The following is a 23,547-nucleotide window of genomic DNA, read 5'->3' as shown; positions in this document are numbered from 1 at the left end:
GGACCCTGGTTGGGAATCACTGCTGTAGACTCTCATTGCACCCCCTCTGCTGTAATGTGTGACTATGCTGTAGACTCTGTGCACCCCTCTGCTGTAATGTGTGACTATGCTGTAGACTCTGTGCACCCCTCTGCTGTAATGTGTGACTATGCTGTAGACTCTCAATGCACCCCTCTGCTGTAATGTGTGACTATGCTGTAGACTCTGTGCACCCCTCTGCTGTAATGTGTGACTATGCTGTAGACTCAGCGCACCCCCTCTGCTGTAATGTGTGACCATGCTGTAGACTCTCAGTGCACCCTCTCTGTTATAATGTGTGACCATGCTGTAGTATCTCAGTGCACCCCCTCTGCTGTAATGTGTGACTATGCTGTAGACCAGTGGTGTCAAACTCGGGCCCTCCAGCTACTATGGGACTACATATCCCAGCATGCCCTGCCACAGTTTTAGCATGCCCAGCAAAACTCTGGCAGTGCATTCTGGGATGTGTAGTTCCACTGCAGCTGAAGGGCCTGAGTTTGACACAGCTGCTGTAGATGCTTAGAGCACCCTCTCTGCTGTAATGTGTGACTATGCTGTAGACTCAGTGCATTCTCTCTGCTGTAATGTGTGACCATGCTGTAGACTCTCAGTGCACCACCTCTGCTGTAATGTGCGACTATGCTGTAGACTCTCAGCGCACCCCCTCTGCTGTAATGTGTGACCATGCTGTAGGCCCTCAGTGCACCCTCTCTGCTGTAATGTGTGACTATGCTGTAGACTCTGTGCACCCCCTCTGCTGTAATGTGTGACCATGCTGTAGGCCCTCAGTGCACCCTCTCTGCTGTAATGTGTGACTATGCTGTAGACTCAGTGCACCCTCCCTGCTGTAATGTGTGACTATGCTGTAGATTCAATGCACCCCCTCTGCTGTAATGTGTGACTATGCTGTAGACTCAGTGCACCCCTCTGCTGTAATGTGTGACTATGCTGTAGACTCAGTGCACCCCCTCTGCTGTAATGTGTGAACATGCTGTAGACAATGGGTTCCCAAATACGGTCCTCAAGGCACACTAACAGTCCACGTTTTAAGGATAGCCATAGTTGAGCATAGGTGACTTAATTAGTACCTTAGTTATTTTGATTTAACCATCTGTGCTTAAGCATGGATATCACTAACACCAGGACTGTTAGTGTGCCTTGAGGACCCTGGTTGGGAATCACTGCTGTAGACTCTCATTGCACCCCCTCTGCTGTAATGTGTGACTATGCTGTAGACTCTGTGCACCCCTCTGCTGTAATGTGTGACTATGCTGTAGACTCTCAATGCACCCCTCTGCTGTAATGTGTGACTATGCTGTAGACTCTGTGCACCCCTCTGCTGTAATGTGTGACTATGCTGTAGACTCTCAGTGCACCCTCTCTGCTGTAATGTGTGACTATGCTGTAGACTCTCAGTGCACCCCCTCTGCTGTAATGTGTGACTATACTGTAGACTCTCAGTGCACCCTCTCTGCTGTAATGTGTGACTATACTGTAGACTCTCAGTGCACCCTCTCTGCTGTAATGTGTGACTATGTTTATGCTTTTTATGTTGTTAGACTTTTAATGGTTGCAATTAAAATCAAGAGTTTTAATCTATTACAAGTAAATGCAGGTCTTCAAATATTTATAACAATGTTGTGTTTAGTTTCTCAAACGAGATACTGTTCCTGAAATTCTATGTACATCCCAAAGTAAGGACAATACACCATGTCTGTAGATTTAAAGAAGAACTCTGCACAGTGTAATGAATTTTTACAGAAACCTGTCTGCCACTACTGGATAAGATGTTTTTTTAGATAGTAATGGAAATCTAATGTGAAAAAATGTCTCCCTAGTAGCCCGCCCCAAAGAGCAGTCAATATAATATGCTAATCATTCACTGGTCAGGGCTCTGCCAGCTGCCATCTTCCATATGTGATGGCTAGTGTTCATTCTAGCACCCTGCCCATGTTAAACCCCTTGCAGTTCCTCCATCCTGCCTGGGGTGTCGCTCTCTGCTCTGGCGCTTCTAGCACACAAACTGCTGTATTTCAGCAGTTTGTTGCATCAGCTGAGTGTGCTAGAAGCACCAGATCAGAGATCGACACCCCAGGCAGGATGGAGGAACTGCAAGGGTTTTAACAGGTGCAGGGTGCTATAGTGAAGACTAGATGGCAAACAGCATATGGAGAGCCAGAGCGGTGTCTAATAGGTTAGCATGCCAGCTGCTTCCTTGGTTTTAAACCCCTTTTACACATAACTGGCATAGTGGTTGGAGCCCGTTGCCAGAGAGTAGGTCCGCACAACCACTGGTCGGCTAGAATGGCAATTGCAATGGGCGCCTGTCGAGCTCGTGCATGCACAAATTTAAACCCCTGGTAGGGCTGCAGCCGCCATAAGCCATTGTACGCTTTCCGCAACTCACCCCAGCCCTGCCTTTTGGGTCCGAGTTCCTGGCTCTTCCATCACGAAACCTCCATGAAACCTCCATGATGTTGTGGCTCAGAAGGGACGTAGCTGAGCAATTCCTCCCCTAAGCCAGGGGTGCTCGGACCCCTAGTTAGGCTGCTGCCGGAAAACCCCTGCGATTTGGGAGAAACCATCCACTGGCGCTTTACTATGTTTTGAGCTTCAGTCCTTGTGTCAGCAGCAGCTGATAGTATTACTGCCACCAGCCACCCAGTCATTGCTTATTCTAAGTGTCAGAGCTAGTGACGGTCCTGTCGGTGAGTGTCACCGGTGTGCAGAGCTCCTGGACACTGGACTCCTGCAGTTCATCTAGGGAAGGGGATTTTATTTAAAACTGTTCCCTCATTGGAGTTATCATTGTCCATAATGTCCAGTGCATCTAGTCTGTTTATTTTCGTTTATACAAACACACAATCATGACAAAACTGTCCTCAAAATGGTGTTGAAAAGAACGACGGATATGGTGATAATGACAGTGGATATTTCTGAGAGTCATTGGAGGCCCTTATGGGTGAATGTGGTAATTGTGTCTGGGGTTAGTATACCATGCTAACAGCCACCCCTTTACTTCCTGAATGTGTATGTGCGCCCTCTAGTGTACATCACATGGAAGTGGCGCATCAGGTGTTTTCTACACTTTTCCACCTTTTAAAGGGTGACTGTGAATGGGCCTGACCAGCTTGCTTGGCTGTCAGGCAGTGTGAAATTATTGCCTGTGTCCTTTTTGTGGGAGATGGAAAACTGTCATTTAATTAGCATCTCGCTTCTTTTTGCCACTCTCTTATTAGTGAGATAGAGAAGTACTACAGGATATATTCCAAATTAAGAAATTAACTTAAAAAATGTAAAATACAGGAAACAACAAGGTGGAAGCAAACTGGAGGTTATGTTTGGTGAAGAATTCCACATACTGACCATATGGCAAACTACTGTATAGTGAATCTAGACGTAGACCGTAATCGGCAGCCATGTTACCGGAGCACAGTTGGCCTGTATCCGTACCACTGAGACTGAGCTCTTCCTTTCTTTTATTTGCAGGTGTCCACAAGCAAGGATGAAAGATGGATCCAGAGGAGCTGGAGCTGCTGGGAGATTACAGATACAGGAACTACTCCTCTGTCATTGAGAAGGCGCTGAGGAACTTCGAGTCCTCTACAGAATGGGCCGATCTAATATCATCACTGGGGAAGCTCAATAAGGTAGATACAAATCATAGTTCAACTTCTACATGGAACAGAAATGAGATCAGGGATAGGCAATGTGTGGCAGTCTAGCTGCTGTGGAACTACACATCCCAGCATTACCTGCCACAATTTTACAATGCTACCCTGAGACTGCTTAAAGGATTTACCTTATAGCTATCCTGATATTGGGGTTGTAGTTAAACTCATTACCAGAGCTGTAACTACACTTTTTGGTGCCCTGTGCCAGAAAGAGCATTTGCGCCCCCCTCATTTTTCAAAGGGACTTAATGTACCCAAAAAAGGGGAATGGCCTCATGGGGAAGGGCCAGGGAAGAGATAGGGGAGGCCAGGAGATGCTGGGGATGAAATAAGAGGAAGCTACAAGTGAGAATGATAATAAACAGAAATTTGACAGGTCCAAACTGCGCCCCCTGACCTGTGGTGCCCTGTGCGATGGCAACGGCCGCACTACCGTAGCTACGGCCCTGCTTATTACATCTCCCTAAACTGAACATTGAAAACACCACATAAGAGGCTTCTATTCATGTGATGTAAGAATTGAAGACTCTCTCATCAGTTCTACAGTCTCCGCATTTCCTGTTAGGGGCTGACACGATGAAACGGGTAACACTGGGTCTCGATCAGAGGTGGTCGCAGTGCAGATGGCCGATGTGTTTTGTACTGCACGTGCGCCCCGATGGTCACCATCTGGATACGGGGAACGAATATTGTCGCAGAGAGAGGCAGTTTCAGTGGGCGTTCCTGGGAGGTAACGCGGTGGCTAGTCCGATGCGGGAGTGTCACGGCCACCTGCGTCTTTTTCGCAGTTGCACTGGCACCGGCGGCCGCGTTCAGACGGCATTCTGACCGATTATAGGGCTGCTGTAATGTTCAACGGTGCATCGGACGCTGCAACGTTTTACGCAACGCAGCGGATTAGAGCTGCAGCCGGTGGGAGTCTCTGTGCGTATCAGCGTAAGTCGTGTCTGCACTGGCGTCCACCTCTGAATCTGAACGTTCTGACTGTACAAATTGATCGATAATGGAAATATCTTCATTTTATTATCTATTTTGTTTTTTTTGTACGTGATATCTGATCTGAATATGTAAGAGATGAAATGTCTGCTGCGGCATACTGTACCTAACTGATAAATTATGGATCACGCCAGTGACTAGGAATTATGGATTGACTTTCACAAATATGGCAACTTCTGAGTAATCTTCCTGGGTATCTAGATCGTTTTCCCTCATTAACTATTTATCAGCAGAGATTTGCTTGTCGGCCAGTAGAGAAGACTGACTCTCCCCTTGACAGAGCAGTGGGTGAGCCGTTGCCTGGGGCCCCTCTGATACCCTGGAGAAGTATGAATGAGTGAGCAGCTCAGCACTAATGTTTTGTTAAAGCGGATGCGGTGGTTTCTGCGGCTCAGCAGCCGCCGTCCAATCCGCTTCAGCCACACATTTGCGTTGAGAAAGGAATACATTCACATTTCTCCATAGGGTTGGAAGTTACTGCTGCTGGTGGCTTTCTTGGGACCCGCAGGAGTCCTGATGAGAAAACGTCACCACTTTAAAGCTGCATTCATGCCGGTTCCTTTATGGCCAGTCCCCTGAGTGCCGCCGTGAATCGTGCACTAGGGCAGTGATGTGTTACAGCAGTGGTGTCAAACTCTGGCCCTACAGTTGCTGTGGGACTACATATCCTAGCATGCCCTTCCACAGTTTTAGCATGCCCTAATAGCAAAACTCTGGCAGTGCATGCTAGGATGTGTAGTTCCACTGCAACTGAAGGGCCCGAGTTTGACACCACTGTGTTACAGTGTTGCTGGATGCAGCTGTATCCTGTTTGCCCTCTGTGACTTCCTGGTTGTGTTTCCACCCGTGAAATTCTCTCACTGTTCTGTGCTCCCCTTTCTCAGTGTGATGCCGCCCTGTCCTCTCCTGGCATCACGGGAACGTTCAGACACTCAGTAGCTATTCAGTCATTGCAGGGGATTAAAGGGAGCAGATGTAGATGATTGACTAGTTCCTCCATTATACAAGATGCCAATCATTTTATAGGGGAATTATCAAACATTAAAGAGCAAGTAATCCCGCTACCAAAGATTTGTATAGGTCACTTCACACGTCTTACCCAGAAGAACTCAGTAATGTACCTGAATACACTGAAGCAGGGTTACTATATAATAGTATAATAGTGTGATTATCATAGGACTTGAGCATGTAGCTGTTCATTCTCTATGTGCTATACACAGCACACAAGTCATACACACAGTATCTTCAAGGGCTCGACACACACTGACAATATAAAGTATATGATTTTGGCAACATCAGATCATAGGACCTGATTCAGCAGGGGATGGAATTGCAAAGCCGCACACAAGCCGCACACAAGCCGCACACAAGCCGCTTTGAAATTCCGTCCTTGCTAACATGCAAATGCAGCAGGAGGTGCCTGACACCCCCTGCTGCATCTGCGATCCCAGCACTGTGACCGAGGTCGCAGCCTGGGATCACCATGGCGACCATTAGTCGCAATGTTGGACGGCGCTGCCCAGCTAAGTAAGCTTCAGCTTACGCAGGCTGGCCGCCATGCGCAGCCAGGAAATTCTGGCCGTGTCATTTCCGGGAACTCAGGCCGCCCCCTGCGCCACCCTGTAAACGCCTCTGTCAGTCAGCCAGAGGCATACGGGGGCCTGCGTGCGATCACGCAGGTCTTGTTCTGCACATGTGCAGTGTTGGGTCCTGTGCATGCGCAGACTCCCGATAATCTGGAATCTGCGTCCAGCAGCGCACTTGCTGAATATGGCCCACAGTACATGTTTTCTGTATGCACTACGAAGACAGTGTTTCAGTATTCACCTGCTCTATGTTTTATAATCCGATACATAGTATATGAGAATAATAACAGACACTTTATGTAGGGCACACGCTTAAGCGACCCAACAGCTGGCCGGCTGGCCGCCCCCGCAGTTCGAGCGACGGTTTTGGTAAGTATACACACTTATCAATCGGCCGTTAGATAAGTCTGCCCAGACTTCACAACTAGCGGGCATTTAACTTTGCTCGCCCAGTTGTGATGTCCGTGTCGGCAGTTCCTGTTGCCAGTGTTACCTTGTTCACCTATATATGCTGCATGTAACTGCACCGCGTCTTTCATTGCATCGTCCCATCTGCCGTGCAGAACAGCAGATGGGATGAACGGCCGCCGTGAACGATGTGCGTACACACTATACGATGTGTATGATATTTGGTCCCGATCCGCACTAGGACGATATTTCTACGATACATCGTATAGTGCGTACCCTGCTTAAAACGCTTATGCTGGGCAGAGGGATGAAATAGCTGTGATTAGCATATTGGCCGGCCTGTTTAGCATATTAGCTGGGTTAATTAGTATTAATAGTTGGGCACATACAACGCAGGAATTGGTGCTATATATACGTTTTTTTTCTTTCCTATAGGCTTTGTACAGAGATAACTAATGCTCTTTAAACAAATGTGTACAGTATGTATAACATAGATTATTTTATGCCACCTCACATTTCCAGATGTTGCCGATAACATAATAAGAGAGCCAGTAGGAGCTATTCCTGTATTCCTGGGTAATGTGATATTTTCCCTTGTAGTGTAGCTGGGCCACATGTGATACCAGCATACATCAGCCCCGATAGCCGTCACATTGGAGACCAGTCACAGGAATAACTAGACATGGCCTGAAGGACGATTACACACAGTGATTCATTGCTCATTTGGCCTCTGCACATTATCCTTTCTAGAAAAGAGATTGATGCTGCAGGTTTTGCATGAATGCATCGCTAACAGGGCAGGGCCAGGCTTGTGCTACGCCTGCCAATTCCCACTCATACACTGTAGATTCGGGATGTGCGAAATAGGTCACTGCCAGTGTATTCTGCTATATCAACTGATTAATGCACAGACAACATAGTGCACCTTACATAAGCAGTAACATCCAGTTAGCTAAGTTATGGATGAATCCCATCGTACAGGAGGGTTGGACTGTGACACTTTATTTTAGGTAAAGCAATTGTTCCTACACACTGACTTGTACGCAAGTAACAATATTCGGCTAAGCTAAGTATACCATACACACAGGTGGAAAAAGGAAATTCCCCGTGGGCCCCCTTGCCTGAGGGCCCCATCCCCTCCCTCCCATAGGGGTCAATAACCTGGTGGAGCAGGACCATGGATGAACTTGAGTACTTGGTTTGTGTCTATGAAATCTACACCAAGATTACTCCTTCTGCCAATCAAAGTGGGTGGTCCTGACACACCCCTGTCCCCTCCTTTAAAAAGACGTCCTGTTCTTTGCATGTCCTCTTTAATGGTTGGCTAAGTCCCTCTGTGTGTGGTGGCTGGCCACACCCTCTCTGGTGGCTGGCCATACCCCTTAAGCTTGGGTCCCTACCACCGCATTCCTTGGTGGGCCCTTAATGCCCCAGTCTGTCTCTGCCACACATAACTAAGCTAGTTATATCTGAGTAGTATTGTATGTCTGCCTGCCCATTGCTGAAGTGCTAAGAGTCTGTAATACACTAGTGCTAAGTGAAGGCTCACAAGCGGCTACATTTATACAGGGTATGCATGCGGGAAGCCGGCGGACCTAATCGCGACAGCCGGCTTCCCGACTGTCATATCCCGGCAAGGGTCTAAAGACAGGCGTCGATATCCCGACGCCTGTCATTAGACATACGCCGAGCGCGGATAGTCACAGGGGGGAGGGTTAGGTTTAGGGTTCCCGGGGGGGGACTTAGGGTTAGGCACCCCCACAGGAGCTTAGGTTTAGGCTAGGGGAAGGGTGGGTTAGGGACCCCCGGGGGGGGACTTAGGTTTAGGCACTGGGGAGGAAGGTTAGGGTTAGGCACCCCTAAGGGAGGGTTAGTGTTACGGGGTAGAAATAGGTTAGTATATACTTACCTGGGGACGATCGGGATTTCCTCCTCTGCCGGGATGCTGCTGTCGCAGTCACACAGGAATGTTGGCCTGGGGTCTGGAGGATATGACCGTGAAAAAAAAACAAACGTATGTAAAGTTATGTATGGACTGTATAGAGGGCATGTAATAGGGTAGGATTGCTTGTGGAGGCTATGTGGGTGGCTCTGAAATTTTATAAGCTAGTCTGAGGAGGTGAGTTTCCAGGGAATGCTTGAAAGTTTGGAAACTAGAGGAAAGTCTTTCTGTGTGTGGGAGGACATTCTACAGTATTGGTGCAGCCTGAAAAAAAGTCCTGTAACCGTGAATGAGAGCACATATCCGTATTACCCATGCTTGCCGACATTCTGGCAGCCCCCTCCAGGAGGGGGCTGCCAGGTCGGCCAAGCGGGGTGTGTGGCGCGGCATAGGGGGGCGCAGCCGGGGATATTACCCGGCATTACGGACTGAGCGGGGGGTGTGGACACACGATCGCATAATTTTGGCCTTGCCTCTGCTACACAATGCCGCGATTATCAGCATTGTGAAGCAGGGGGCTGGGTCATTATGACGCGTTTCAGCGCGAATTGCGTCATCAGCCCCCGGTTGAATCAGAAGAGTAGACAAATATGGTATTAACATATCAGCATAATAAGCAAATATGACAACACAGCAGGAAGGAGGTGGCGGCTGCAAGTGAAGCATTGGTAGGTTGCATGTGGACCATCACAAATTCAGAGAGAACTAAGCTTTATAATTATTATTACACCACAATAATCCTTAACACCATACAGTGAAGATCAGCACATAGCAAAGATACAACAATCAAAGTAATAGACATAAAGGAAATATAACATTGTGGAAACATGTAATATATAACGGGGATGTAGTTGGCATTCCGGCGTTGCGGGATGCCGACGGTCTAAATACCGGCGCCGAAATCCCGACAGGTCGGGATCCCAGCAGCAGTATCCCGACCGTCTGCATCCCGAAGGTTAAGGTGCATACACACGGTCAGATTTGTCAGATGAACGATTTGTACAACGATTTGAACTGTGAACGATTTTTGACTGCATTAAAATGAATGGAATCGTCCAAGTCTGACTGCAAACGCATCAGATGTCCTATATCGTTACCTGACCAGCGGGAACGCGCATCGTTCGTCGCTCAGACATGCCAGATATGTCAGATTTTCCTTCAGATAAGAATGATTGGACGATTTTTAAAATCGTTATCGTTCAGATCTGAAGAAAAATCTGACCGTGTGTATGCACCTTAAGTATTGGGGTGTTAGGGGGAGGTTAGTGTTAGGTAGCAGAGTTAGGGTTAGGCATTAGGGGGAGGGTTAGGGTTAGGCATCGGGTAGGGAGTGTTAGGTTTAGGGGGAGGGGGAGGTTAGGCTTAGGCACTAGGGGCGGTTAGGGTTAGGCACTGGGGGGGGACTTAGGGTTAGGGTAGGGAAAATGCTTACTATCTGTTCTTATGGGTGTCGGGATTCTGGCTGTCGATATTCTGAACAGCGGCATCCCGACAGCCGGGATTTCATACCCCTCCCTTAACAGGTGTTGTACAGACTCTACATGAGATAAAGAGATAGAGAGACACAGGTGAACGAGGTGAGAGCAGACAAGACCACAAGGGGAAGCAGTGTTTCCCATTTCTTCTCCCAGAGGGGTTAATTTAAAAGTCGGCAAGTATATGTAAGAGGTTAGTCACCTCCAAGAGGGTGAGATGTATCAAAGTGATTTTGCTGTATAGTTTCTGACAACTACAGTTCTTAGAGGTTTTCCGCATCACTTTTGGATCCCACGTATATCTTATTAGGGTCCTGCAGCAGATATCGGAGACTAATGGTAGCTTTCCAGAGCTTGGTCCCAATAGCTAATGCCATTGGCTGCTTCCAATCAAGGCAATGAAAGGCCTAGTTGGGTGTGGCTCACCGGCCAGCCCTCATCTAGATGTTCCCCTCTGCACCTGAGAGGAGAGTGCATGTGACTGCAATGTAATGGTGTGTTGGGCATACTGTATTTGCTAGTGTAGGGACTTGCAGAGAATTGGGGTCCCGAGGCGGCGGGCTCAGGCTTAAGGCTTTTGCTCAAAATATGAACACAATCCCCCCATGCTCTTATCTGCTAGATACACGCAGATTTGCAGTATATAATTGTTCACGCCGATAGCAAAAGTCTTTCTGCTTTGTATACATATATGACATTAATACCGCCACACAGCTGGTACCATATAAAGCACAGGTATTCTGCTATTATTCCTGTCCGTAATTAATACCCACAGGATGAAGGTCACACAATAATAGCTTGTACTCTGCTACATAGCAAACAAGAGCTCAGTATGATCAACTAGGTGATACTGAATGTTGTTAGCAGCTCTTACAAGGAACATTATATTTCCATTTATCGCACAGAAAGTTGTGCACTTACTGACAGCAGTGTAACTACCACCATTGCAGTGTGGGGCGGCTAGGCCACCTCCCCTGCCTCAGTGCCCCACTCTGCACTCTCTAGCATGCGCTGGGTCTGGAGCATGCACAGTGAAGCCTCCAGCAATGCGTCATTTTGATTGCATGGGCCCCCACCATGCTCAGAGGAGCAGACTGGAATCACTGGGGAGAGCTATGGAGCCCTGTAATGCTGTGTTACGCCCCTGCTTACTGACAAATAACTGAATCTCCCACCATGTCTTTTTAAGTGAATCGCGTTCAGTTACTTGTTGGACCTGAGCCAGCCAACGTTCCTCTTTTTGCTTGTTGGAAGTCTCCCAATAAATATTGGGCCTTTTGGAAGGTGTGTAATACTTTGGTTTAGAAATTCAGTGAGCCGGGGTGAATCCATTTCCCAATCACACAGGTACAGCGACCTGTAGTGTAGTGCAGTGCACCTTCTGGCATGAACTGCTCCAGATTCACGACCCCCCATGATATTATAAGGTATTGTCTGTCTCAGCTCCCTATAATGTTATGGCGAGTGTTTGCATGCTTATATATAAGCTTAGATACCACTGACCGTAGCTAATGTTATAGAAGCAGAAGCAGATGCACAGTGGGTGTGCACTGAGGTGACCGTCTAAGGTGCTTATTTGTGTACAATGTCTACTTGTTTTGTCCATGGAACTGGAACATTGACTGTTGTGTATAATGGAAGCCCTGCGTGCTCGCTGTAGTATAAAGTCACTGACACCTTATCGGCATCGTACAGCAGCTGTGTGTATGGGTGACCTAAGCTCGCACATGCGCGGTAACACTGCCTAGCAGTTTAAGCTTTCACCCCTGCCAGTTAGTTGTGACTCTGCGGCTGCTGGGATTGCACCGGATCAGTACTGGGTGGGTCGGTGTCTGTCACCGTAAGTTGCGGAGAGCCACATCATTTGCGTGGGCCCATCTTTTATTACTAATTAATAGGCCCTCAAATATTTTTACTCATAAAATTTCTTGTAAGAGGCGTCCAGGTCATTGTAGATCTGATCAGTGAACCTACGATATCCACTACTCTGGCAGGGAAATCCGCATCCTGACTACTCTTATGCCTGACGCATAGGGGCAGACTCAATGTGCCGTGGGGCTTAACATGCAGCTGCAGCTCGGCCCTGAGCTACTCAATTACTGCCACTACCCCGCGCGGTAAGCCGAGATTGTGCACTTAACTGATCTCCATTAAATGCGCCCCCTGGGGCTGATCGCGCGGCATAATTCCATAGCTCCTGGCATTTAACCTGGGAGCTACTGGTTAACACTGGTTAGCCGCGGGCTTACCATTGAAATCTGCAAGAAATTGAAAATCACCGGGCGGTAAACCCGGAAATGCAGCTGCGGCTGATTGAATCTGCCCCATAGTGAGAAAACCGCCAGAGAAATGGGGCAGTTGATCTAATGACATGAATAGATCACAAGATGCCTCCTTGTACTCCATACACCAGAGCTGTGGGGCGGGCAGTCCGTGTCACAGAGGCTGATGCTTTGTCATTGTGATCAGGCTTTTGTTGGCAGCAGAAGTCCTTGTGCAACGTGTAACACTCTGTCCGCAGTCAGTTGTTTGAGGCAGAATGAAATAACAGTGAAACCTCATTTTCTTGTTCTCTGACAATACCAGTGTTTCGTTATCACTGTACAATATAGAACTAATACCAGCACATTATCCCACATCCGTCCTCTGCTGACACCAGATAATCATGTGCACAAACCTGGATTCTCACCGTGCCAGCGACCTAAGAATTGGCAGATAATTGGCGGCTATAAACGATTAATGACTCGTAAAGGTTTTTATTTGGCTGCGTTTTGTGGTGTGCTTAACCAGATCTGTTTGTAGTTTGATTGGCAGCCGGATCATTGCTGCCTGTTCCTGAAGTTGCGTTTCGGTGTGTGTCACGTGACCGCTTTCGGAGACGCCTAGCCAGAACCCCTGTCCTCTTGCATCCTTGCCGCTCGAGCTGCAAAGTGCGCACGCATCCTACCATGCGATTTGCCACTGCTGCATGCTCCAAGGTACGCCATGCCACACATTGCGTTCGCACCATGCAATCCTATGGGGTCACGGGTGCCATCACAGCACTCGTACGTGCTCGTAAGATGCAATTGGACATATCTGTAGGTGTGCTTGGTGGGTCCTACTCACTGCAATATACATATAGGACCATAGGAATAATCTTATATACAGTGTGTAAGGGAGTCTTAGACCTTGTTTATGCGGGCCATACACTACACGGTGCGATGGCACCGTGCGAGGCGACGGGGGATCTGACGTCCGACATATTGGGCGATGCCACACACGGTGGCCGACCACCCGATATGCTGTCTCTCCCCCTACCCCACCCACATGGTGCTGCATGGGATCGCACATCGCATCCCCTGATCGACTGATCTTGCAGTAAGATCAGGGGGTGCGATGTGCGACCCCACGGGAGCGCGCTTTGTCCGATATAATGGCCATTCAAGGTGCGATATAGTAGCCGAATCGTACCAATCCGTCTGATCGGCTGCTTTATCGCACCGTGTATGGCTACCCGCATTAGACTGTGCACCTTTGCAAAATGGAGGCAGCTATTCTATGGGCTGAACCAATATTCACTCTGCAATGTCACTGGGCCCTAGCGAACTAATAGGCTGCTTTCGCATGATTATTGGTTCCATCACAAAATGTATGTCTCCTCTGTAACTGCACAACAGACGCGTCACTCTTTGGGTTCTCCCTGATGCCCCAGTTTTGCCCCCACAAGTGTAAGTAGCAGACTTCCCTGCTTGTTCGCTGTGTCATGGAAACGCAGGTTGGATGTCTGTTTCAGCATGCAATGTGTGCCAGAAGAATCCAGTGACTCTCTGTACAGCGCCACCGTGTCATATGATCGGTGCTGTATAAATATACAATCATAATATTGCATTTAGGATTTTCTTTGTGATTGAGAGCAATAGTAGGCCCGAACGACACCAGTAAACATTCACACCCCCTTGCATCCAATCCCGGGATGCCGTCTCCGGCTAAGCGTTGCGTTTCATTCTGTGATTAACATGTCAGTGTATTACCGCTTTGATCTTCTGCTCTTCTGGAGCTCCTATTCCTAATTGTTTGCCTTCAGATATGAAGCTGGCTGTCGTTTTCTCCAGGACACAATAAAGGCTTGTGCTGTCCCAGGGTGTGTCTCAGGGTAGAGTCTTAAACAGGATGTGAGAGCATATTGGAGTAGGTAATGCAAAACAGCAGCTGGCGCAGACGTTATTACCCTGTGGTTTGTGTAGTTATCATTAAAGGAGAAGTATTTATCTTTTAATTACATACTGTATATATTTGGAGTACAGCTTAATGGCCCAGTAAAAGGGAGCCCATTATCTACACACAGAAGGGCTTACTTACTAACATTGTTTTTAGGTACAACCGTTCAATTAACGGGGGCGCTCTGCCCTTCTCCCTAATCAGCAGCACTATCATGCAGGTTACGATAAAGCTATTCACTTGTATGTGATTCTGACCCCCACCCCCCTTTTTTTCTCTTACGATAAAACAAAGGGTTATAAACCGTTCTCTTTAGGCTGTCTCTGTTTCTGTGCCTCTTTACTGGACACGACGTGAGGTTACAGTAAATCCGCTGCGGCCTACAACCTTTTTTTTTTTTTTTTAAAAGAGGAAGAAAGTCTGTTTGGATATGATGGCAGCTTCAGCTTTGTTTATTGATTGCCTAATCGCACCTCTGTGCCATTTGGAGACCCTATGAGGCATGCAGGAATTCTAATTGATTTTCTTGTTTTGCTAGGTAAAACAATTCCAGTCTAATGTGTACAGTAAAGGTGCATACACACACAACGATTTTTTGGACGATGATCGATAAAGATATCGTTCAACCGTTGAAAAAATCGTTCACTTTCTGAGTTAAAACGATGAATGATTATCGTTCATGCGCGTTCACGTTTGTAGTTCAGTCAGACTGACCAACTCAACGATTTTCAGTAAGGGAATATGCAAAAAATTGTTTAGTTCAAAAAAATCGTTCACTACATTTAGTAAATGAACGATTTTAGTAAACGATTTTCATTCAGTTTTCCCTTGAAAAAATGAACGAAAATCGTTTACTAAAATCGTTCATTTACTAAATCGTTGTGTGTATGCAGCTTAAAGCTACATACACACACGATTTTGTTACCAACGATTTTATTAACGATTTTCTGTCAGATTATCTATCATATTTTTTAAAGTGTGATGAACAATTTTTTTGAACTACAAACGATTTTTGCATATTCCCTTAATGAAAATCGTTGAGTTATGGTGCATACACACGGTCAGATTTTTCCTTCAGATATGAACGATAACGATTTAAAAATCGTTCAGTCGTTCATATCTGAAGGAAAATCGTTCATATCTGACATGCCTGAACGATGGACGATCAACGATGCGCGTTCCCGATGGTCAGATAACGATTTCTGACATCTGATGTGTTTGCAGTCAGACTTGGACGATTCCATTCATTTTAATGCAGTCAAAAATCGTTCAATCGTTCAAAACTTTGGTAAAATCGTTGAAATCGTTTAATCGTTTAATCGTTCATCTGACAAATCTGACAAGTCTGACAAATCTGACCGTGTGTATGCTCCATAAGTCAGTCTGACTGAACTACAAACGTGAACGCGCATGAACGATAATCGTTCATCGTTTTAACTCAGAAAGTGAACGATTTTTTCAACGATAAACGATATCGTTATTGATTATCGTTCAAAAAATCGTTGTGTGTGTGTGTTTGCACCTTAAGTGTTCTTTTATGTAGACACCGCAGTCAGCAAACTTGATCCAGCTACGAACAATGGGAGATTTATTTCAGTTGCTCTCCACCTTACTAGTTATCTGTGTGTCTGCGAGAAAGATTATAATGTATCATTTCATGTTTAGTCATTAGAGAATACTGCCATAAATTCTCATGCATCTGTGACTGCTAGTAAACAACCACTTGGAGTCTCCTGCATCAGCAATGGCCCTGGCGAATTGATAGGCTAAATAACTTGGCAAAATGGCTGCCGTCTCTTTTATATGTGGCACAGGACTTCGTAAACACCACAGACTGTGTAAATATTGCCTGGGTGTGACATTTTAAAACAAAAGTAAATATAAAGCATTGTAGCTTTCACTTCCGAAACCAGTTTTGTGGGTGTAGTCATGAGGTACAATAAATGACATCATCCGTAAACTTGCTGTGTGACAGAAATGTGCGGCCTTGTTTACATTGCAGTGACACGCTGGCATTCCAGGTCATGTGCCTGGAGCTTGTATGACTGAAGCAAATGCTTTTATTCCTCTTTACAGATTGAGCCCCTTTTATTTTAATCAGAACCTAACTGTGAGATTCCTCACTATAGTACAATTAAATATTTTTATTTCCCCTGTTTAGTATTTGTCATGGCGCTTTTGACAGTGGTCAGACTTTCACGTTGGCCTCGGCCGAGTTTTTTTGCAGTGCAGTCAGTATGTAAAGCTGGCCGCCGCCATCAATATTGAAGTATCCGCAATAACCAATAAGAGTCCTGTAGAAATCCTGTAGTTATCTGAAACGTTGTTGGACCTCTTTTTCCGCGTCTGCGGACCTGACAGGCCACAGTAAAACCCCAATTGTTCTGGCTGAGAGCGATCTGAACGATACATTGTACGAATCGTGCAGTGTGTACTCCCGATTGTGCGTGCACGATGGTCGTTCATCGCAACGTCCCATCTGCTGTGCTGCATTGCGCCGTGCACACTGACTATAAAGGGTAACATGAGTGAAAGACTTCTGTTACAGTTAAGCTGGGTACACACCTATACAATTATCGGGACGATCTTGTGATTCCCAACCTGTTCTTCAGGTATTGTAAGAGTGTGCAGGCTCCTACCATCATGTTGTATCGCAAGAAAACAGATCGGGCCTGATCCTATGTCTGACACATTGGGGAATGTGTGCGCACTACCAACCATTCTGTCCGATGTTTTGGCAGCAGTATAGTCTGATATCTGTATAGTGTGTATGAAGTAACGATCTTTCCAACAGAAAGGTTTTGTGAGATCAGTATCGTGGAACGCAAGGTAGATTGCAATAGTGTGTACGCATGAATCTGCATGCTCATCGGTACTGTATGCACGAATCTGCATGCTCATCGGTACTGTATGCATGAATCTGCATGCTCATTGGTACTGTACGCATGAATCTGCATGCTCATCGGTACTGTACGCATGAATCTGCATGCTCATCGGTACTGTACGCATGAATCTGCATGCTCATCGGTACTGTACGCATGAATCTGCATGCTCATCGGTACTGTACGCATGAATCTGCATGCTCATCGGTACTGTACGCATGAATCTGCATGCTCATCGGTACTGTACGCATGAATCTGCATGCTCATCGGTACTGTACGCATGAATCTGCATGCTCATCGGTACTGTACGCATGAATCTGCATGCTCATCGGTACTTTCAATAGTAAATGGAATTGTTGGTACCAGTGGCGGCTCCAGAGGTGGGGCTGCAGCGCAATCTAAAATTCAAATAGGGGAGCCACACCAACTGCCACCCCAAACATTGCCAAACCTTGCTGGCCGTTGGTGTGTTTCCCCTATTTAAATTTTGGACAGCTCTGGAGCCACCACTGGTTAGTACCAACACAGGTATGATAGTGTAGGTGTGTGTTCAGTTTTAAAAGTAAATTCCAGAATACTCAAATTATATTTTATTTTTAACCACTTGAGTGATGATTATTTGAAAAATGACCTAAAAAATAGAATTTTTTTTTTTATATTATTAAATAACCCCCCCCCCCCACCCCATTCCCCCAATCGGTGTCAGTAGGGTCCCATTGTCCTCTTCCAGTGGCATTAACCCTCACCCCCTCAGTGGAAACAAATCCCACCCACCCCCATGTACAGAAGTCCCCATTGGAAAATAAGCACCCCGTGGGGGAGGGCTTATTTTCCACAGCCAATAGAAAAGCGGCAATAATTTATTTTGCTGAAATAACTTCCCACACCCTCAGTGTCCGTAGATAACTCCCCCCTCTTACTATCACTACCTTCTCTCAGAGTGCAGCAGAGCTGGTCACAGGGGGGGACTGATCGCCAGTTCCCCTGCTGATCTCTGGACTTGTACAGAGACCATCAGTAATGCTCATATGGGGAACTTCAGTTCCCCTCTTTGCACATGATTAATTTGACCTTTTGTTGCATGCACTCCAATTTTTAAGGATATCCATGGTTGAGTCCAGATGGTTAAATCAAATTGACTGAGGTACTAATTAAGTCACCTGTGCTCAAGCATGGATATCCTTAAAATGTGGACTGTGATGTTTGGGAACCTCTGATGTAGGTATTAAATCAGTGGCAGTTGTAGGTGCAAATTTCCACTAAACTATAGCAACCAATCAGACATTTTATCTAATTAACTATGCCTAGACAGCCACAAGCTGATTGGTTGCTGAGGTGAAGTGCAGTTTTGCCATAATTCTATACAATATCAATGGTCTTAGAATGTAAAGTTTTTCGTTTTGAGCCCTTGATGCCAAGCTAATGGTGTTGGTGCTTTATCTATCTATCTATCTATCTATCTATCTATCTATCTATCTATCTATCTATCTATCTATCTATCTATCTATCTATCTATCTATCATCTATCTATCATAAGCAACCAAGTGTTAGGTAACCTAGTGGGGAGTAAGAAGTAGATGAAAGTAAAGTAAGAAGAAGCACATGAGGGAGGAGGACCCTGCTTGTGAGAACTTACATTCTAAAGGGGAGGGGCAGACAGACAGGGGTGACACGGATTGGGTAGACAGGGAGCAAGTAGCAGCAGGTTAGGATGAGACCTGGAAGGCTTTGATGAAGTACTGAGTCTTGAACGCCCGTTTGAAGTATTGTAGAGAGGTTGAGGGTCTGAGAGTTCCAGAGGTGGGGAGCAGCACGGGCACAATCTTGGAGGCGACATGCATTTGTTGAACATATATAGTACCTACCAAAAGTGGTCCAAAGAATAACAACCAGTGACATGGGCGCCCAAGGCTCACTGATGCACTCATGGGGAGCGAAGGCTAGCCTGTCTGGTCCTATCTCACAGAAGAGCTACTGTAGCACAAATTCCTGATTAAATAATGCTGGCTATGATAGAATGGTGTCAGAGCCCACAGTTCATCGCAGCTTGCGTATTGGGCTGCGTTACGGCAGATCGGTCAGAGTGCCCTTCATGACCCCTGTCCACTGCAGAAAGGACTTCATTCAGAGTCGGTCGAAGCGGCCGCACGGTCGTACACAGGCGATGTTCGCTGATCTGCGCATGTGTACAGTTCGCAATGCGCGTGCGCAAACTAGCGGCTACGATCAGAAATTTCTTTCCTTGAACACCGCCAGGTCGGTAGTTTGAGTGACAGATTGCGGCGTTTGTGGGTGTTAACATGGGAAGGTGCTTGAAAACGGGGGTGTGAAGATCCGAACTCAGGCGTGCCTCATTATGCGAACGGCGTTTTAAGGGAGTGCATAATTAACAAAGTAGTGTCATGGCACACGTGACAGGGGAGGTTTTACATTGACATAATCGTAGAGCTTAAGAGAGGGTCTGGTCAACCTTTAGCTCTACGACCAGTTCCGATGGCATACGATGCTCGCGATTAATCCTTATGTAGCCGGAGATGACATGTTATGCGTACGAGAAGTGGGCGTATTTTTAGCGATCCGACCGCATCCACCCCTTGGTCGGCCAGCTAACTTTCCGACCTTGGGGACGCAACATGCGTGTACATCATTTGCATATCCGGCCCCTCTTTCTATACGACCGTGCGGCCGCTTCGACCGACTCTGAATGAGGTCCTAAGTGTCTACAATGGGCTTGTGAGCATCAGAACTGGGCCATGGAGCAATGGAAGAAGGTGGCCTGGTCTGATGAGACAGCTGGACAGCTGGGTGCGTGTGCGTCGTTTACCTGGGGAAGAGATGGCACCAGGATGCACTATGGGAAGAAGGCAAGCCGGCGTAGGCAGTGTGATGCTCTGGGCAATGTTCTGCTGGGAAACCTTGGGTCCTGGCATTCATGTGGATGTTACTTTGGCACACACCACCTACATAAACATTGTTGCAGACCATGTACCCCCCTTCATGGCAACGGTACTCCCTGATGGCAGTGGGTGGAATTGGGCGCCAAACTCCCCAGATCTCAATTCGATCAAGCATCAGTGGAAAAACAAGTCCGAGCCATGGAGGCCCGTCCTCGCAACTTACAGGATCTGCTGCTAACGTCTTGGTGCCAGATACCACAGGACACCTTCAAAGATCTTGTGCAGTCCATGCCTTGACGGGTCAGAGCTGTTTTGACAGCACGAGGGGGACCTACACAACATTAGGCAGGTGGATTTCATGTTCTGGCTGATTGGTGTAGCTATGCTGTGCATTTATCTTGCATGTATATAAAAACAGTACTGCTATAATGTTTGATTTGTATATCTGCTTGCAGGCTCTGCAGAGTAATTGGAAGTACTGCTTACTACCAAGACGTCTGATCATCAGCAAGCGATTAGCACAGTGCCTTCACCCAGCTCTGCCCAGCGGGGTGCACCTGAAGGCTCTGGAGACCTATGAGATTATTTTCAAAATAATAGGGACAAAATGGCTGTCCAGAGACCTTTTCCTGTACAGGTAAGATGCGGTGGGTTATTAGCAGAAATTGTTACTCCTAAATGTGGGGTTTTCCATCTTAACTGAAGTAAATTAGAATTTTTTTCAATGATCGATTTCATTTGGCAGGATATTGCAATCTTTTTATTTAAAGCTCAGAGGGCCTGATTCAGAGCCGGCGCAATTTGCGGACGGTCGTTCAGAAAAAAAGGGTGGCTATTCAAATGAACCGTTCGCTCTTTGCGGTCTGTTCACGCCTATATGTCTGAACGAGCGAACAAAACTTGCTGTCGTTTTTTGGATAACTACGCCCCCTAGCCGCTCGCATCCTACGTCATGTCCGCTATTTATTTGATTAATCGAGTACATCGACCAGCGTATGAACTGCTCACTATTCTTGTGGTTGGTTTTTCCTATCGCAATCTTGCGAGCAGTTCTGACTATAAAATAACCAAGTGACGTGGTCAATGACGCTGCTGTATTAATTATGCACACCCAGAAAACGCCCGTTTTGACCTTTAAGCACGCCTGCGTTCTGATCTCCACTCCCCGTTTTCAAGCACCTTCCCCTGTTACCACCCATATACGCCTCCTCCTGTCACTCATATTAGCAGGCATTCGTTATTTAGCGAACAAACGATTTTCGGCCGCACTGACTGGTTCGCGCATGCATATTACGATCCGTATGCATGCGCAGTTGGGCAAACATCGCTCGGAACGAACGAGCGGCCGCTTACGAGCGGCTCTGAATCAGGCCCAGAGTACATATGGAACCGATGAGAAGATAGGGAGCAGTGTACTTGTTGTCACGGTTCTGCTTAGGGTCATTTTTACCAAGTCAGGGCAAACTCATTACCTTCCAATTCCATGTAATGAGCGGCGACTCAGCTTCAGAGAATCAAATATGTACAATGCTTAAGCTGTGCCGGGAGACTCCCTGTAACATGACTATCGCCCCTTTTTCTGCCGCTGCTGGATTCAGTGTAAACTGGGTTGAATATTAATTCACAAGCATTCTGCATTAGGAATATATAGCATTCACTAGTGCTGGGTGTAGTGATCGTAAGTCAGGCAATGGAACAGAACTGTCTTTGGCCAAAGCACTACCTGTCGGCTGTCATTGGCTGCGCCGTGAACAAACTTGTGCCTGCCATCTTGTGCAGATCATGTGTACACATTCAAGCAGTTGGGCGCTGTTTGTTAGGAGAAGGGTGTCATTATCATTTGTTGTTTACTGTGTATGATTTGTATCTTTATATATTTATTTACTGTGTTCAAATTGAAAGATGTTTCTGGCACATGACCACCACCTACGATCCCATCATGTATTGTTAGGTGTAGTTTTACATTTGCTCACTGTTAGGATATACTGGATTAGGGAAACATTTATACTTAACCCGCCATGTTTTGTGTCTCCGAAGCTCGGGCCTGTTTCCACTGCTGTCACATGCAGCCATGTCGGTGAAGCCCATACTGCTTGGTCTGTACGAGACATACTTCCTACCTCTACAGAGGTCGCTGCTGCCGAGTCTCCAAGCATTCATCACTGGCTTACTCCCAGGTCTGGAGGAAGGATCTGAGGTTTATGACAGGTAGGAGTATTAATACTTTTATTTTCCTGTCTTCAGTTAGGGAGTGAGATGATCAAAGTTACGTTACAGTCTGTGTCTGTCTCTCCTTACTATACTGCTGCTGCTCTGTAGTCTCAGTACCTGTCTCTCCTTACTACACTGCTGCTGCTCTGTGGTCTCAGTACCTGTCTCTCCTTACTATACTGCTGCTCTGTGGTCTCAGTGCCTGTCTCTCCTTACTATACTGCTGCTGTTTTGTGGTCTCAGTACCTGTCTCTCCTTACTACACTGCTGCTGCTCTGTGGTCTCAGTACCTGTCTTTTCTTACTACACTGCTGTTGCTCTGTGGTCTCAGTACCTGTCTTTTCTTACTATACTGCTGCTGCTCTGTGGTCTCAGTACTTGTCTCTCCTTACTACACTGCTCCTGCTCTGTGGTCTCAGTACCTGTCTCTCCTTACTACACTGCTGCTGCTCTGTGGTCTCAGTACCTGTCTCTCCTTACTACACTGCTGCTGCTCTGTGGTCTCAGTACCTGTCTCTCCTTACTATACTGCTGCTACTCTGTGGTCTCAGTACCTGTCTCTCCTTACTATACTGCTGCTACTCTGTGGTCTCAGTACCTGTCTCCTTACTACACTGCTGCTGCTCTGTGGTCTCAGTACCTGTCTCTCCTTACTACACTGCTGCTGCTATGTGGTCTCAGTACCTGTCTCTCCTTACTACACTGCTGCTGCTCTGTGGTCTCAGTACCTGTCTCTCTTTACTACACTGCTGCTGCTCTGTGGTCTCAGTACCTGTCTCTCCTTACTATACTGCTGCTGTTCTGTGGTCTCAGTACCTCTCTCTCCTTAGTACACTGCTACTGCTATGTGGTCTCAGTGCCTGTCTCTCCTTACTATACTGCTGCTGCTCTGTGGTCTCAGTACCTGTCTCTCCTTACTATACTGCTGCTGCTCTGTGGTCTCAGTATCTGTCTCTCCTTACTACACTGCTGCTGCTCTGTGGTCTCAGTACCTGTCTCTCTTTACTACACTGCTGCTGCTCTGTGGTCTCAGTACCTGTCTCTCCTTACTACACTGCTGCTACTCTGTGGTCTCAGTACCTGTCTCTCCTTACTACACTGCTACTGCTATGTGGTCTCAGTACCTGTCTCTCCTTACTACACTGCTGCTGCTCTGTGGTCTCAGTACCTGTCTCTCTTTACTATACTGCTGCTACTCTGTGGTCTCAGTACCTGTCTCTCCTTACTATACTGCTGCTACTCTGTGGTCTCAGTA

General features: G+C 46.8%; 1 protein-coding gene across 2 annotated transcripts in view; it reads left to right on the top strand.

Moving 5' to 3' along the window:
• Positions 1 to 23,547, top strand: part of DOP1B (DOP1 leucine zipper like protein B) — a 176,758-nt gene that overhangs the window by 18,416 nt on the left and 134,795 nt on the right. For both annotated transcript variants that reach the window (XM_088443167.1, XM_088443166.1), the window contains exons 2-4: positions 3,511 to 3,671; positions 20,537 to 20,718; positions 22,119 to 22,289. In XM_088443167.1, the coding sequence (XP_088299293.1) occupies positions 3,534 to 3,671; positions 20,537 to 20,718; positions 22,119 to 22,289 (491 nt within the window). In that variant the 5' untranslated portion in view covers positions 3,511 to 3,533. The remainder of the gene's footprint in view (positions 1 to 3,510; positions 3,672 to 20,536; positions 20,719 to 22,118; positions 22,290 to 23,547) is intronic.

This window comes from Taudactylus pleione, unplaced genomic scaffold (genome assembly GCF_031769625.1).
Source record: "Taudactylus pleione unplaced genomic scaffold, aTauple2 ptg000327l, whole genome shotgun sequence".
Taxonomy (NCBI): domain Eukaryota; kingdom Metazoa; phylum Chordata; class Amphibia; order Anura; family Myobatrachidae; genus Taudactylus; species Taudactylus pleione.
This window is presented reverse-complemented; position numbering and strand designations above follow the sequence as displayed.